At 57.1% G+C, this 17,177-nt stretch overlaps 1 protein-coding gene across 1 annotated transcript in view; it reads right to left on the bottom strand.

Annotated features, from left to right (window-relative positions):
- myo1eb (myosin IEb) overlaps positions 1-17,177 on the bottom strand; it is an 86,523-nt gene that overhangs the window by 25,918 nt on the left and 43,428 nt on the right. The window contains exons 5-11 of the mRNA XM_070868482.1: positions 16,178-16,295; positions 14,840-15,007; positions 10,229-10,314; positions 9,872-9,953; positions 8,150-8,256; positions 7,131-7,229; positions 4,356-4,500 (exon numbers count right to left, since the gene is read on the bottom strand). Coding sequence (XP_070724583.1) covers positions 4,356-4,500; positions 7,131-7,229; positions 8,150-8,256; positions 9,872-9,953; positions 10,229-10,314; positions 14,840-15,007; positions 16,178-16,295 — 805 coding nt within the window. The remainder of the gene's footprint in view (positions 1-4,355; positions 4,501-7,130; positions 7,230-8,149; positions 8,257-9,871; positions 9,954-10,228; positions 10,315-14,839; positions 15,008-16,177; positions 16,296-17,177) is intronic.

Below are 17,177 nucleotides of genomic sequence, written 5' to 3'. Positions count from 1 at the left end.
TCATCCGCTGCTGAAGCCCTCATCTGTCCCTCCGTTACCGACAGATTGCGTCCATTCCGATGCTCTCCTGGCCGGCCGCCCACCTTCCCTTCCTTGCTCCCCCCGCAACCCCCCAAACTTCATCTCGCCCAAAACTCCCCGTGTCCTAACTCGCACCGGGTCCCGCTCACCCATCACCCCCTGTGCTCGCTGCCCCGTGTCCTAACTCGCACCCAGTCCCGCTCACCCATCACCCCCTGTGCTCACTGCCCCGTGTCCTAACTCGCACCGAGTCCCGCTCACCCATCACCCCCTGTGCTCGCTGCCCCCGTGTCCTAACTCGCACCGGGTCCCGCTCACCCATCACCCCCTGTGCTCGCTGCCCCCGTGTCCTAACTCGCACCGAGTCCCGCTCACCCATCGCCCCCTGTGCTCACTGCCCCGTGTCCTAACTCGCACCGAGTCCCACTCACCCATCACCCCCTGTGCTCGCTGCCCCGTGTCCTAACTCGCACCGAGTCCCACTCACCCATCACCCCCTGTGCTCGCTGACCTACACTGGCTCCCAGTCCAACAAAGCCCAGATTTTAACATCCTCACCCGCCTGTTCAAATCCCCTCCATGGCCTCCTCACCCCATGCCCTCCCTATCTCTGTAACCTCCTTCAGCCCCTACACCCCTCCCTATCTCTGTAACCTCCTCCAGCCCTACACCCCTCCCTATCTCTGTAACCTCCTCCAGCCCTACACCCCTCCCTATCTCTGTAAACCCCTCCAGCCCTACACCCCTCCCTATCTCTGTAACCTCCTCACCCCATGCCCTCCCTATCTCTGTAACCTCCTTCAGCCCCTACACCTCTCCCTATCTCTGTAACCTCCTCTAGCCCCTACACCCCTCCCTATCTCTGTAACCCCCTCCAGCCCTACACCTCTCCCTATCTCTGTAACCTCCTCAAGCCCCTACACACCCTCCCTATCTCTGTAAACCCCTCCAGCCCCTACACCCCTCCCTATCTCTGTCACCTCTTCCAGCCCCTATACCCCTCCCTATCTCTGTAACCCCCTCCATCCCCTACACCCCTCCCTATCTCTGTAACCCTCTCCAGCCCCTACACCCCTCCCTATCTCTGTAACATCCTCCAGCCCCTACACCCTCCCTATCTCTGTAACCCCCCTCCAGCCCCTACACCCCTCCCGATCTCTGTAAACCCCTCCAGCTCCTACACCCCTCCCTATCTCTGTAACCCCCTCCAGCCCCTACACCCCTCCCTATCTCTGTAACCCCCCTCCAGCCCCTACACCTGTCCCTATCTCTGCGACCTCCTCCAGCCCCACAATCCCCCCCCACCCCCGAGATCTCTGCCTTACTCCAATTCTGCGCTCTCGCCCATCCCCCGATTTCCATCGCTCCACCATCGGTGGCCGTGCCTTCAGCTGCCTGGGCCCCTGAGCTCTGGAACTCCCTCCCTAAACCTCTCCGCCTCTCTCTCTCCTGCTTTAAAACCCACCTCTTTGACCCAGCTTTTGGTCGCCTGTCCCTAATATCTCCTTATGCGGCTCGGGGTCAGATTTGGTCTGATAATCGCTCGTGTGAAACGCCTTGAGACGTTTCACTACGTTAAAGGGGCTATATAAAAGCAGGTTTACTGTTGATTTCAACTCACTGGAGAGGAAGGGAGGGAGGGAGGGTGGCAAGAGTGGATTGGACACTGAACAAGCAAGCCAGAAGTTGTGCATGCAAATCCCGCCAGGGTGTGCCGTGAACATGAAGTCACTCAATCGGATAATTTGCGGCTGGCGTTTATAAACATGACCCAACTGGTTCACGATTGTCCTTCAAGGGCAGGACTATCGACCAACCTTACCTGGTCTGGCCGACATGTGATTGCAACAGGGCTCCAACTAGTGGACAACTGATGTCATCACAATAAAGGGTCACATGTCAAGGCCAACATCATCATCGGAGCTGGAGTCGGCCATTCGGCCCCTCGAGCCTGCTCTGCCATTTAATACGATCATGGCTGATCCGATCATGGACTCAGCTCCACTTCCCCGCCCGCTCCCCATAACCCTTCACTCCCTTATCGCTCAAAAATCTGTCTATCTCCACCTTCAATATATTCAATGTCCCGGCCTCCACAGCTCTCTGGGGCAGAGAATTCCATTGATCCACGACCCTCAGAGAAGAAATTACTCCTCATCTCCATCTTAGATGGGAGACCCCTTATTCTGAAACTATGTGCCCCCTAGTTTTAGTTTCCTCCACGAGGGGAAACATCCTCTCTGCATCCACCTTGTCGAGCCCCCCTCAGAATCTTATACGTTTCGATAAGATCACCTCTCATTCTTCTGAATTCCAATGAGTAGAGGCCCAACCTCCTCAACCTTTCCTCATAAGTCAACCCCCTCATCCCCGGAATCAACCGAGTGAACCTTCTCTGAACTGCCTCCAAAGCGAGTATATCCTTTCGTAAATACGGAGACCAAAACTGCACGCAGTACTCCAGGTGTGGCCTCACCAATACCCTGTATAACTGTAGCAAGACTTCCCTGCTTTTATACTCCATCCCCTTTGCAATAAAGGCCAAGATACCATTGGCCTTCCTGATCACTTACTGTACCTGCATACTATCCTTTTGTGTTTCATGCACAAGTAGCCCCAGGTCCCGCTGTACTGCGGCACTTTGCAATCTTTCTCCCCATTTAAATTATAATTTGCTTTTTAATTTTTCGTGCCTAGGTCGTGTGCTCACAGTTCTATTAGGAGCCATGTTGTATTGTATGTGTTTGTGTCGTGCTGTCTAAGGATATCAGTGACTTCCGTCCCACTCTGCAGGGTTGTCCTTTAGCGCCCCCCAGGGCAACGGGATTTGGGAATAAATGCCAGCGTTGCCGCCAGCCAGAGTTAAAATACTGGGAGGAACAATTGCAGAGAGGACTACCCATAGTCATATCGTCTTGGACAATACGGGTCTATATGGGGTCGGGGAACAGAGGGATCTGGGGGGTACAGATGCACAGATCACTAAATGTACCACTGCAGGTTAATAAGGCCATATCCAGCCACCCAAACACTGGGGTTCATTTCGAGAGAGATGCAATTGAAAAGCAGAGAGGTTGCGTTAAACTTGTATTGAACCCTGGTTAGACCACACTTGGAGCACACTGTGCACAGTTCTAGTCTCTACATACCTTGGTTAGACCACACTTGGAGCACACTGTGCACAGTTCTAGTCTCTACATACCTTGGTTAGACCACACTTGGAGCACTGTGCACAGTTCTGGTCTGGTTAGACCACACTTGGAGCACTGTGCACAGTTCTGGTCTGGTTAGACCACACTTGGAGCACTGTGCACAGTTCTGGTCTGGTTAGACCACACTTGGAGCACTGTGCACAGTTCTGGTCTGGTTAGACCACACTTGGAGCACCGTGCACAGTTCTGGTCTGGTTAGACCACACTTGGAGCACCGTGCACAGTTCTGGTCTGGTTAGACCACACTTGGAGCACCGTGCACAGTTCTGGTCTGGTTAGACCACACTTGGGGCACCGTGCACAGTCCTGCTCCGGTTAGACCACACTTGGAGCACTGTGCACAGTTCTGGTCTGGTTAGACCACACTTGGAGCACTGTGCACAGTTCTGGTCTGGTTAGACCACACTTGGGGCACCGTGCACAGTTCTGGTCTGGTTAGACCACACTTGGAGCACCGTGCACAGTTCTGGTCTGGTTAGACCACACTTGGAGCACCGTGCACAGTTCTGGTCTGGTTAGACCACACTTGGAGCACCGTGCACAGTTCTGGTCTGGTTAGACCACACTTGGGGCACCGTGCACAGTTCTGGTCTGGTTAGACCACACTTGGGGCACCGTGCACAGTTCTGGTCTGGTTAGACCACACTTGGAGCACCGTGCACAGTTCTGGTCTGGTTAGACCACACTTGGGGCACCGTGCACAGTTCTGGTCTGGTTAGACCACACTTGGAGCACCGTGCACAGTTCTGGTCTGGTTAGACCACACTTGGAGCACCGTGCACAGTTCTGGTCTGGTTAGACCACACTTGGGGCACCGTGCACAGTTCTGGTCTGGTTAGACCACACTTGGAGCACTGTGCACAGTTCTGGTCTGGTTAGACCACACTTGGGGCACCGTGCACAGTTCTGGTCTGGTTAGACCACACTTGGGGCACCGTGCACAGTTCTGGTCTGGTTAGACCACACTTGGGGCACCGTGCACAGTTCTGGTCTGGTTAGACCACACTTGGGGCACCGTGCACAGTTCTGGTCTGGTTAGACCACACTTGGGGCACCGTGCACAGTTCTGGTCTCCATATTTCAATATTTGCGCGGACTGTTGTCAAATTTCCAAGCACTTACTGACTCGGGCGCCTTGATGAAGACCTTTTGTTTGCCGAGCTGGTACTGATCATGGTCCATGTTGACCGATCGGAGGAGGTGGGTCACTCCCTGTTTCTCGTCCCCTTGCCATCTGGGCCACGTTTCCTTAGTGAGGATGGCGTACCTGCAACGGCAAGAGTCACATCCATCTACCATCCCGAGACCACGTGCTCCATCGCTGATACAGACACTCTTCGCCCGTAGCTGATAAACACTCGCATCCTTGCTTTCAAATCCCCTCCCCGCCTCTCCCCCACCCCCCCACCACCCACTATCTCCGTCACCTCCTCCAGCCCCCCAGCCCACCGAGATCTCTGCCCTCCTCCCCTGCAATGCATGCACCTGCGCGCGTGCTCACAGGTTCGTGGGGCTGTTGAGTGGGGAGTGGCTTAGCCAGTCACGTGATGTTCACAAGACTCAATAAAACCCCGGCCAGTTGGGTTCGGGAGATCCACGACGGGGCAGGTGGTTGTGAGCCCGGTGGATGAACCGGTAATGTGTCGTGCGATTGTTAAACCTTTGCCAATATACCAACTAGTTAATAGCAATGTGTTGCGATGAATTCTTCAGCAAAGAACCCATGAAGCAAATACATTACACCCCCCAATTTCCATCGCTCCACCATTGGTGGCCGTGCCTTCAGCTGCCTGGGCCCCAAGCTCTGGAACTCCCTCCCAAAACCTCTCCGCTTCTCTCTCCTCCTTCAACACGCTCTTTAAGAGGTTCACCGGACTGATTCCCGGGATGGCAGGACTGACATATGAAGAAAGACTGGATCGACTGGGCTTATATTCACTGGAGTTTAGAAGAATGAGAGGGGATCTCATAGAAACATATAAAATTCTGACGGGACTGGACAGGTTAGATGCAGGAAGAATGTTCCCGATGTTGGGGAAGTCCAGAACCAGGGGTCACAGTCTAAGGATAAGGGGTAAGCCATTTAGGACCGAGATGAGGAGAAACTTCTTCACTCAGAGAGTGGTGAACCTGTGGAATTCTCTACCACAGAAAGTTGTTGGGGCCAGTTCGTTGGATATATTCAAAAGGGAGTGAGACGTGGCCCTTACGGCTAAAGGGATCAGGGGGTATGGAGAGAAAGCAGGAATGGGGTACTGAAGTTGCATGATCAGCCATGATCTTATTGAATGGTGGTGCAGGCTCGAAGGGCCGAATGGCCTACTCCTGCACCTATTTTCTATGTTTCTATGTTAATATCGAACCTCTCTGACCCAGCTTTTGGTCACCTGCCCCTAATATCTCCTTATGTGGATTGGTGACAAATTTTGTCTGGTAATTGCTACTCAGGACCTGCCTTTATCTTTGTGGCTACATAACCCTGGGGTCCGTTAAATCCCTGTTCCCATAATATCCCAAACTGCGAATATTAACAATCCCAATGCACCCAACACCCACCAGGAGTACATGGCTGCCTTGTATCAGCCTCGGAGGGGGGGGGAGCGGGGCAGATTCCCCAGAATGTGATACCCGGGGGCTGAAAGGGTTAAATCCCGAGGGCAGGCCGCACAGACCGGGCTTGTGTTCCCTCGAGTGTCGAAGATTGAGGGACGATCTGATCGAGGGTGTTTACGATGATTGAAGGATTCGATCGGGTGGATCGAGAGAGGAACTGTTTCCTCTGGTGGGGGGGAAGCCCAGAACAAGGGGGCCTCACCGTAAAATTCGAGCCAGGCCATTCAGGGGTGGTGTCAGGGAGCACTTCTTCACACAAAGGGCCATGGGAATCTGCAACTCTCTCCCCCAAAAAGCTGTCGAGGCCGGGGATCAATTGGAAACTTCAAAACAGCAATTGATAGATTTTCATTGGGTATTAAAGGTTGCTGAACCAAGGCGGGTAGATGGAGTTAATACACAGATCAGCCGCGATCTGATTGAATGGCAGGATAGGCTCCAGTGGCTGAATGGGCCTCCTGTTCCTGTGTAACAGGCCCGAGGGGCTGAATGGGCCTCCTCCTGTTCCTAATGTAACAGGCCCGAGGGGCTGAATGGGCCTCCTCCTGTTCCTGTGTAACAGGCTCGAGGGGCTGAATGGGCCTCCTCCTGTTCCTGTGTAACAGGCCCGAGGGGCTGAATGGGCCTCCTCCTGTTCCTAATGTAACAGGCCCGAGGGGCTGAATGGGCCTCCTCCTGTTCCTGTGTAACCGGCCCGAGGAGCTGAATGGGCCTCCTCCTGTTCCTGTGTAACAGGCCCGAGGGGCTGAATGGGCCTCCTCCTGTTCCTGTGTAACAGGCTCGAGGGGCCGAATGGGCCTCCTCCTGCTCCTGTGTAACAGGCCCGAGGGGCTGAATGGGCCTCCTCCTGTTCCTGTGTAACAGACTCGAGGGGCTGAATGGGCCTCCTGTTCCTGTGCAACAGGCCCGAGGGGCTGAATGGGCCTCCTCCTGTTCCTAATGTAACAAGCTCGAGGGGCTGAATGGGCCTCCTCCTGTTCCTAATGCAACAGGCTTGAGGGGCTGAATGGGCCTCCTCCTGTTCCTGTGTAACAGGCTCGAGGGGCTGAATGGGCCTCCTCCTGTTCCTGTGTAACAGGCCCGAGGGGCTGAATGGGCCTCCTCCTGTTCCTGTGTAACAGGCCCGAGGGGCTGAATGGGCCTCCTCCTGTTCCTGTGTAACAGGCTCGAGGGGGCCTCCTGTTGCTGTCTGAGCCACAGGCGAGGCGGGGGTGGCGGGGGGGAGAAATCTGTACCTTACTGAACAGCAGCACACACGCACAAGGTATTCAACGGTAACGTTACCTCTGGAGGAACTTTTCGAAGGCCCGTCGATAAGCGTAACCGGCCCGACGCACACGTATGTTCTCCCTCAGCCCCAAGTACTCCACCTGATGCTTGACCCTTGGCAAGAGAAAAACAGAAATAATCTTCAACCCCCGTGACCTTCGACCTTCGACCCCCCCCAATAAAACCCCGGCCTCTCCCCACCGCTGCTTCTCATTGGTTCTGGGGGGGGTGGGTAGAGCGTGGGGGGCGTCGGTGATTGGTGACCCTTGGAACTCGAAGCCACTCCAGTCACGTTTAAGGGGCTGCAGTCGCCCACCCCTCTCAGGGCACGAGAGAGTCAACCAGATAAGCCTGGTACTGGAGTCACGTGGAGGCCGGACAGGGTAAGGGGGCTGATTCCCATGCCCGGGGGGGGGGGGGGCGACCGAACCCGTTGTGTTTTCACAACCAACTGCACAAATCTCACCTCAAATATTCCGTAGAATGTACAGCACAGGAACACGCCATTCGGCCCATTTATGTCCACACCTTACCCTCCCCCTCCCGCCACCCCTTACTTCATCTTACCCCCCCCCAACACTTTCCATTCCTGTCTCCCTCATCCACTTATCAAGCTTCCCCTTGGATGAGCAGGTCTCCAGACGCCCTGGTTAACCCTTGCCACTGGACCAAGGCCTAGCTGGGTCGAGCCCGTGTGGTGGCTGGTGTGCAACGGTCAACCCCACGTTAAAAAAAAAAACCCACCCCCCCTACCCACCCGTCCCTCCCACCAGCGCCTGCCCCAGACGCCGCCTGTGACAGAGACGGTCGGTCCCGCGTTGGGCTCATCGGTCACCTGAGAACTGGTGTTAGTGTGGGAGCAAGTCTTCCTCGACTCCGAGGGGACGGCCGAATGAGAAGGAGCTATTCAGATCGGTTGTGGGAGCAGAACACTTCACTCTGGGTCTGATCTGACCTGCGCCTGGTCCTTGAAGGCTATAATTTACACCCCCCGCCCGGCCCAGGCCTCATTTGCTCATTCGGGCCTCACTGACCTCGTCTCCTCCCAGTCCTTGGGTTTCTTGGTCTCGTTGGGCTTGATGCAACGGATGTAGTGTGGAGTGCATTTCATCAGTGTGGCCACCAAATCATTGGCTTGTTTCTAGAAAACACAATTCAATCGGGCGCAGAGTAATACCAACTCAACACGTGGTCAACCGGATCGACCCCCGGGGGTCAAGGTTCACCGGATCGAACCCCCTGGGGTCAAGGTTCACCCGATCGACACCCCCCCCCCCAGGGTCAAGGTTCACCCGACCGACCCCCCCGCCCCGGGGTGAGAGGGTTGTCCCATGAGGAGAGGATTGAGTAACTTGGGCCCGGTATTACTTTAGAACATTTTGAGTTCGGGGCCTAGGAGAGGCGAGGGCCCAGGGGGCAGCACGGGTCCAGCCCACACTGTGCGATATGTGGGCGCACTGGGCCCGTGCAGCAGAGCTGGTCTCCAGGCGTCCTGGTTAACCCTTGCCCCAGGACCAAGACCTAGCTCTGTCAAGCCCGTGTGGTGGCTGGTGTGCAACGGTCACCCCACGTTAAAAAAAATCCACCCACAGGCATCTTCCACCCTTCAGGATGTAGTTCGGGATCCGGAATATTAGGTCCTTCATTGAAACACCTGTTAACTTTTTGGCCAGGAAGCAAGTCATCCTCGATTCGAGGGACTGCCTCTGATGATGATGACATAAGAACAGAAGAAATAGGAGCAGGAGTCGGCCATTCGGCCCCTCGAGCCTGCTCCGCCATTTAATACAATCATGGCTGATCCGATCATGGACTCAGCTCCACTTCCCTGCCCGCTCCCCATAACCCTTCACTCCCTCATCGCTCAAAAATCTGTCTATCTCCACCTTAAATATATTCAATGTCCCAGCCTCCACAACTCTCTGGGGCAGAGAATTCCACAGATTTACAACCCTCTGAGAAGAAATTCCTCCTCATCTCAGTTTTAAATGGGCGGCCCCTTATTCTAAGACCATGCCCCCTAGTTCTAGTCTCCCCCATCAGTGGAAACATCCTCTCTGCATCCACCTTGTTGAGCCCCCTCATAATCTTATGTTTCCATAAGATCACCTCTCATTCTTCTGAACTCCAATGAGTAGAGGCCCAACCTCCTCAACCTTTCCTCATAAGACATTGGAGTTACTCTCTGGAGTTTAGAAGATCTCATTGAGACATATAAGATCCTGAGGGGGCTCGACAGGGTAGATGCAGGGAGGGTGTTTCCCCCGGGCTGGGGAGTCTAGAACCAGGGGGTCACACAGTCTCAGGATAAGGGGTCGGCCATTTAGGACTGAGATGAGGAGGAATTTCTTCCCTCAGAGGGAGGTGAATCTTTGGGATTCTCTGCCCCAGAGGGCTGTGGAGGGTCAGTCGTTGAGTATATTCAAGGCTGAGATCGGTAGGTGTTTGGACTCTCGGGGAAATCGAGGGATCGGGCGGGAAAGTGGAGTTGAGGTCGAAGATCAGCCGCGATCTGATTGGATGGCGGAGCGGGTTCGAGGGGCCGAATGGCCGACTCCTGCTCCTAACTCTTAATAAAATAATTTGTGTCGATTCAGGAACAGTAGGGACAGCACCAACACCAGTGCATCTCCCACCCCACCCTCCTTATCCAATCCCAGCGTCGACAACCCCATTATCCAGACCCTGTGGCCTTCGCCCCCCCCCCCCTCCCTCCGCATCGCCCCCTCGCCCTCTCCGATACCCGCGGCCCCTACCTTGATCTTGCTGCTGACTGTGGAGAGCCGCCCCTTCTTGTCGGCGTGAAGGTTGTCGCGGAACAGATCCCGAATGAACGACCTGCGGAGGCGGGAGCAAAGGTCACCGGGTGAGAGGTCGCGCGTACATTTATAACCCCCCACCCCCCCCACTTCCCCCCCCCCCCGGGATGGACAATTAATCCCGGGGGGCCGTCTCACACCCGGTCAAAGATTCCACCCACCGTTGCCCCAGCTGACTCAGCACAGCCCCCGGGGCGGGGCCGGACGGAGCCGTGCGATGGAGCACCCGGTCGAATTTCCGCACCAGAATTTTTTTTTGGGGGGGGGGGGGTTTATTATTTCAGGGCTACTCACAGTTCGCTGCTCTGCATCAGCTCGATGAGGTCGCTGAAGAGCACGTCGCGATTCCGCTCGCAGAATCCTTCCACGTCATACGATACCTGGGAGAGAGAGGGGAAGGGAGTCACATATGTTTCTCAGGTTGACGGACCGGACGGTCTGGGGGAGGGGTCGGCCAGGAGTCCCACGTTATTGCGTTCAGGGGTCACCAGACCCAACCCAACCAAGAGAACTTTCCTTTCCTTCTGGACCCCCAGCCCCGTCCAACAGGATTACCTAGCAACCACCAGCCCTGACCAACAGGGTTACCTAGCAACCACCAGCATCGCCCAACAGGTTACCTAGCAACCACCAGCATCGCCCAACAGGTTACCTAGCAACCATCACCCCCGACCAACAGGTTACCTAGCAACCATCAGCATTGCGCAATGGGTTACCTAGCAACCACCAGCCCTGTCCAACAGGTTACCTAGCAACCACCAGCATCGCCCAACAGGTTACCTAGCAACCATCACCCCCGACCAACAGGTTACCTAGCAACCATCAGCATTGCCCAATGGGTTACCTAGCAACCACCAGCCCTGTCCAACAAGTTACCTAGCAACCACCAGCATCGCCCAACAGGTTGCCTAGCAACCACCAATCGCATCCAATAGATTACCTAGCAACCACCAGCTCTATCCAACAGGGTTACCTAGCAACCACAGCATCATCCAACAGGTTACCTAGCAACCACCAGCCCCGACCAACAGGGTTACCTAGCAACCACCAGCATCGACCAACAGGGTTACCAAGCAACCACCAGGATCGCCCCGGCGACCTCCAGCTTTGGGCCGCTGGGTTCAGGCCCTCGGCGGGCGTGGGACCGCGGAGTGGGAAATGCAGATCGAGAAACGATCGCAGCGTGGTGCGGAGGGGGGGGGGGGGGAAGAGAAGGGGGGGGGATGGGGGAGAGAGAGCGGGGGGGGGGAGGGGAGAGAGTGGGGGGGGGAAGAGAGCGGGGGGGGGGGAAGAGAGCGGGGGGGGGGAAGAGAGCGGGGGGGGAAGAGAGCGGGGGGGGAAGAGAGCGGGGTGGGGGGAGGGGAGAGAGAGCAGGGTGGGGGGAGAGAGCGGGGGGGGGAAAGAGAGCGGGGGGGGGGAAGAGAGCGGGGGGGGGAAGAGAGCGGGGGGGGGAAGAGAGCGGGGGGGGAAGAGAGCGGGGGGGGAAGAGAGCGGGGGGGGGGAGAAAGAGAGCGGGGGGGGAGAGAGAGCGGGGGGGGGGGAAGAGAGCGGGGGGGGGGAAAGAGAGCGGGGGGGGGGAAGAGAGCGGGGGGGGGAAGAGAGCGGGGGGGGGAGAATGAGAGCGGGGGGGGAGAGAGAGCAGGGTGGGGGGAGAGAGAGCAGGGTGGGGGGAGAGCGGGGGTGGGGAGAGCGGGGGTGGGGGGGGGTGGGGGGGGGGCGGGGAGAGGCGAAACACTTGGACCGATCCATCGGGCTACCGGACAGGAGGCAAAATCCTCAGCGCAATCGAAAGACGGAACGCCCAACGTACGAGAGGCAACGAGCCCTGGGGATCTCACAGCACAGGAGGATCCCACTCGGCCCTTCGAGCCCGCACCGCCATTCAATATGATCATGGCTGATCATTCACCTCAGTACCCCATTCCTGCTTTCTCTCCATACCCCTTGATCCCTTTAGCCGTAAGGGCCACATCTAACTCCCTTTTGAATATATCCAACGAACTGCCCTCAACAACTTTCTGTGGTAGGGAATTCCACAGGTTAACAACTCTCTGAGTGAAGAAGTTTCTCCTCATCTCGGTCCTAAATGGCTTACCCCTTATCCTTAGACTGTGACCCCTGGTTCTGGACTTCCCCAACATCAGGAACATTCTTCCTGCATCTAACCTGTCCAGTCCCGTCAGAATTTTATATGTTTCTATGAGATCTCCTCTCATTCTTCTAAATTCCAGTGAGTATAAGCCTAGTTGATCCAGTCTCTCTTCATATGTCAATCCTGCCATCCCGGGAATCAGTCTGGTGAACCTTCGCTGCACTCCCTCAATAGCAAGAATGTCCTTCCTCAGATTAGGAGACCAAAATTGAGCACAATATTCAAGGTGTGGCCTCACCAAGGCCCTGTACAACTGCAGTAAGACCTCCCTGCTCCTATACTCAAATCCTCTCGCTATGAAGGCCAACATGCCATTTGCCTTCTTCACCGCCTGCTGTACCTGCATGCCAACCTTCAATGACTGATGAACCATGACACCCAGGTCTCGTTGCACCTCCCCTTTTCCTAATCTGTCACCATTCAGATAATATTCTGCCTTCCTGTTTTTGCCCCCAAAGTGGATAACCTCACATTTATCCACATTATACTGCATCTGCCACGCATTTGCCCACTCACCTAACCTGTCCAAACCCGGCACATTTCCCCCCTTCCAGTATTTACCCAACTCCCCCGTTTGAAAGTCCCGATTGAATCTGCTCCCACCGCCCTTTCAGGCAGCGCATTCCCGATCACAACAACTCGCTGCGTCAAAAACACATTCTCCCCATCTCCCCCTCTGGTTCCATCGCCGATTATCGTCAATCTGTGTCCCCGTGGTTACCCACCCTCCTGCCCCCGGGAACAGTCTCTCTCTCTCTCATTTACTCGACCGAAACTCAAAAAGAATGTGCTGGAGTCACGAGCAGCGCAGAAATACTTGGCCATTCAGCAGTGAGTTTATTAGAAACAATTGCCCCTTGAGAAGGTGGTGGTGAGCCGCCTTCTTGAACCGCTGCAGTCCGTGTGGTGAAGGTGCTCCCACAGTGCTGTTCGGGAGGGAGTTCCAGGATTGTGACCCAGCGACGATGAAGGAACGGCCGATATATTTCCAAGTCGGGATGGTGTGTGACTGGGAGGGGAATGTGGAGGTGGTGGTGTCCCCATGCGCCTGCTGCCCTTGACCTTCTAGGCGGGTAGAGGTCGCGGGTTTGGGAGGTGCTGCCGAAGAAGCCTTGGCGAGTTGCCGCGGTGCATCTTGTAGACGGTGCACACTGCAGCCACGGTGCGCCGGTGGTGGAGGGAGTGAGTGTTGAAGGTGGTGGGTAGCGTGCCGATCGAGCGGCCTGCTTTGTCCTGGATGGTGTCCAGCTTCTCGAGTGTTTGTTGGAGCCGCAACTCATCCAGGCAAGTGGGGAGTGTTCCATCACACTCCTGACTTGTGCCTCGGGGAGTGGACACCCCAGAGCGGGCGGGAGGAGGAAGGAGAGCGTGGGGGTGATGGAGCATGCAGGGGAGGGAGGGAGAGAGGGAGAGAGGGAGAGAGGGAGAGAGGGAGAGAGGGAGAGAGGGAGAGAGGGAGAGAGGGAGAGAGGGAGAGAGGGAGAGAGGGAGGGAGGGAGGGAGGGAGGGAGGGAGAGAGGGAGGGACGGGAGAGGGGGATGGAGGGACGGGAGAGGGGGATGGAGGGAGGGAGAGGGGGATGGAGGGAGGGAGAGGGGGATGGAGGGAGGGAGAGGGGGATGGAGGGAGGGAGAGGGGGATGGAGTGAGGGAGAGGGGGATGGAGTGAGGGAGAGGGGGATGGAGTGAGGGAGAGGGGGATGGAGTGAGGGAGAGGGGGATGGAGTGAGGGAGAGGGGGATGGAGTGAGGGAGAGGGGGATGGAGTGAGGGAGAGGGGGATGGAGGGAGGGAGAGGGGGATGGAGGGAGGGAGAGGGGGATGGAGGGAGGGAGAGGGGGATGGAGGGAGGGAGAGGGGGATGGAGGGAGGGAGAGGGGGATGGAGGGAGGGAGAGGGGGATGGAGGATGGGAGAGTGGGATGGAGGGAGGGAGAGTGGGATGGAGGGTGGGAGAGTGGGATGGAGGGTGGGAGAGTGGGATGGAGGGTGGGAGAGTGGGATGGAGGGTGGGAGAGTGGGATGGAGGGTGGGAGAGTGGGATGGAGGGTGGGAGAGTGGGATGGAGGGAGGGAGAGTGGGATGGAGAGTGGGATGGAGAGTGGGATGGAGAGTGGGATGGAGAGTGGGATGGAGAGAGGGATGGAGAGAGGGATGGAGAGAGGGATATGGAGAGAGGGATATGGAGAGAGGGATATGGAGAGAGGGATATGGAGAGAGGGATATGGAGAGAGGGATATGGAGAGAGGGATATGGAGAGAGGGATATGGAGAGAGGGATATGGAGAGAGGGATATGGAGAGAGGGATATGGAGAGAGGGATATGGAGAGAGGGATATGGAGAGAGGGATATGGAGAGAGGGATATGGAGAGAGGGATATGGAGAGAGGGATATGGAGAGAGGGATATGGAGAGAGGGATATGGAGAGAGAGGGATGGAGAGAGAGGGATGGAGAGAGAGGGATGGAGAGAGGGAGGGATGGAGGGAGGGATGGAGGGAGGGATGGAGGGAGGGATGGAGAGAGGGATGGAGAGAGGGATGGAGAGAGGGATGGAGAGAGGGATGGAGGGAGAGGGGGAAGGAGAGAGTGAACCATCCCTGTGCTGGTGGGACCAGCTTGGAGGGACCTTCCTTTAACGCTCCCCCCAGCCCAATGCACGGTACTCGGGAAGGAGGGGGGGGGGGGGGGGAGTGTGCTCGAAGCTCTAGGCCCCCCGCCCGCACGCCCCCCCAGACCCGGGGTTCTGGATGATCACCTTGCCTGCGTAGTGATGGATGACGAAGCCCTTGTTCCAGCTGTTGAAGTGGTCGTGGGTCCCAATCTGGGACTGCAGCTTCTGCACCAGGGTCTGGTCCGCCCCCTCGCCCTTGGCGTGCATGGTGGCACACACATCGTCCAGGATGCACATGGTCCCCGGGGGGGTCTGCGCAGGAGAAAGGGCAAAGGTGTCTGTCCTTCACTCTCGCGCTCGTTCCTTCCCCTCTCCCTCCTCCATCCCGCTCTCCCTCCCACCGTCTCCCTCCCTCCCTCCCCCTCTCCAGTCCTCCCTCCCTCCCTCTTTTCCCCATCCCTCTCCAGCCCCGCTCCCCTCCTCCTCCCTACCGGCTCTCTCCCTGCCCCCCGCCCCCTCTCCCCGCTCCCCTCCCTCCCACCCCCCCTTTGTACAGCAGGTACCCAGAGTGCGTCCGCCAACAGCCTACAAAAGCACCCAGCCCAGATTTCCCGCCCGGTATCCGCGGGTTGATCGGCAAAGGTGGGCAGCACCCGCTGGGGGCTCACGCTCTGGGGTGTCCGCCCCCCCCCAACCCCCCTCCAGTCCCCTCCTCTCCCTCCCTCCCCCACCCCCTCCCTCCAGCCCCCTCCTCTCCCTCCCTCCCCCACCCCCTCCCTCCAGTCCCCTCCTCTCCCTCCCTCCCTCCCCCACCCCCTCCCTCCAGTCCCCTCCTCTCCCTCCCTCCCCCACCCCCTCCCTCCAGTCCCCTCCTCTCCCTCCCTCCCCCACCCCCTCCCTCCCTCCAGTCCCCTCCTCTCCCTCCCCCACCCCCACCCCCTCCCTCCAGTCCCCTCCTCTCCCTCCTTCCCCCACCCCCTCCCTCCAGTCCCCTCCTCTCCCTCTCTCCCCCACCCCCTCCCTCCCTCCAGTCCCCTCCTCTCCCTCCCTCCCCCACCCCCTCCCTCCCTCCAGTCCCCTCCTCTCCCTCCCTCTCTCCCCCACCCCCTCCCTCCAGTCCCCTCCTCTCCCTCCCTCCCCCACCCCCTCCCTCCCTCCAGCACACCTGCCCCTATCACGGCGGGTGCAGGACATTTAAATTAACACGAGGGCGGGACCGAACGGCGGAGGCTATTCGCCCTGGGGGTGCGACGTCAGAGTCGGCCAACGGCGTCTCTCAGATCGCCCGTGGTGGTGGGGGGGGGCGGGGGGGGGAGGTACGGACCCCCAACAGCTTCAGGTAAACATCGGGGGAGGGCTGCCCTTCCTCCCCGCCCATCCCTGCCCCCTCCCAGATGGGAATAACACCCCTTCCCGCCACCCCCAGCAGCACGGGGGGGTAACTACGGTAACGGGCCTACAGACAGGCTCACGGCCACTCACCTTACTCTCGATGAGATCGCACACAACCTTGTTGTTAAAGTACTCGATGGCTGACCACTTGATCCCTTCTTGCACATAGTCTTCCTGGGCAGGAGGAGACAGCAGAAAAGGTCGGTGACTCATTTAATTCTGGCTTGATCACTCGAGGAAAAGGTACTCGGCAAACAAATGGGACTAAAAGGTGTCCCCTGGCCCTGATCGCCTGCATCCTCGGGTCTTAAAAGAAGCGGTTGCAGAGATGGAGGATGCGTTGGTTGTAATCTACCAAAATTCCCTGGATTGGAGGCAGTTCAGAGAAGGTTCACTCGGTTGATTCCGGGGATGAGGGGGTTGACTTATGAGGAAAGGTTGAGGAGGTTGGGCCTCTACTCATTGGAGTTTCGAAGAATGAGAGGCGATCTTATCGAAACGTATAAGATTATGAGGGGGCTTGACAAGGTGGATGCAGAGAGGATGTTTCCACTGATGGGGGAGACTAGAACTAGGGGGCATGGTCTTAGAATAAGGGGCCGCCCATTTAAAACTGAGATGAGGAGAAATTTCTTCTCTGAGGGTTGTAAATCTGTGGAATTCTCTGCCCCAGAGAGCTGTGGAGGCCGGGACATTGAATGTATTTAAGATGGAGAGAGACAGATTTTTGAGTGATTGGGGAGTGAAGGGTTATGGGGAGCAGGTGGGGAAGTGGAGCTGAGTCCAAGATCGGATCAGCCACGATCGTATTAAATGGCGGAGCAGGCTCGAGGGGCCGACTGGCCGACTCCTGCTCCTATTTCTTATGTTGGCGACTGATTTAATTCTGGGTTTATCAGCAGAGAAAAAGTACGAAGCAAACTAATGGGACTAAAGGCGGACAAATCCTCTGGCCCTGATGGCCTGCATCCTGGGGTCTTAAAAAAAGTGGCTGCAGAGATAGAGGATGCATTGGTTCTAATCTACCAAAATTCCCTGGATTTAAAAAAGGAGGCAGGCAAAAAGCAGGAAACTATAGACCAGTTCGCCT

The sequence above is a fragment of the Pristiophorus japonicus genome, chromosome 30 (genome assembly GCF_044704955.1).
Source record: "Pristiophorus japonicus isolate sPriJap1 chromosome 30, sPriJap1.hap1, whole genome shotgun sequence".
Classification (NCBI taxonomy): Eukaryota; Metazoa; Chordata; class Chondrichthyes; family Pristiophoridae; genus Pristiophorus; species Pristiophorus japonicus.
The sequence above is the reverse complement of the archived record's forward strand: the minus strand, read 5'-3'. Positions and strand labels throughout refer to the sequence as shown.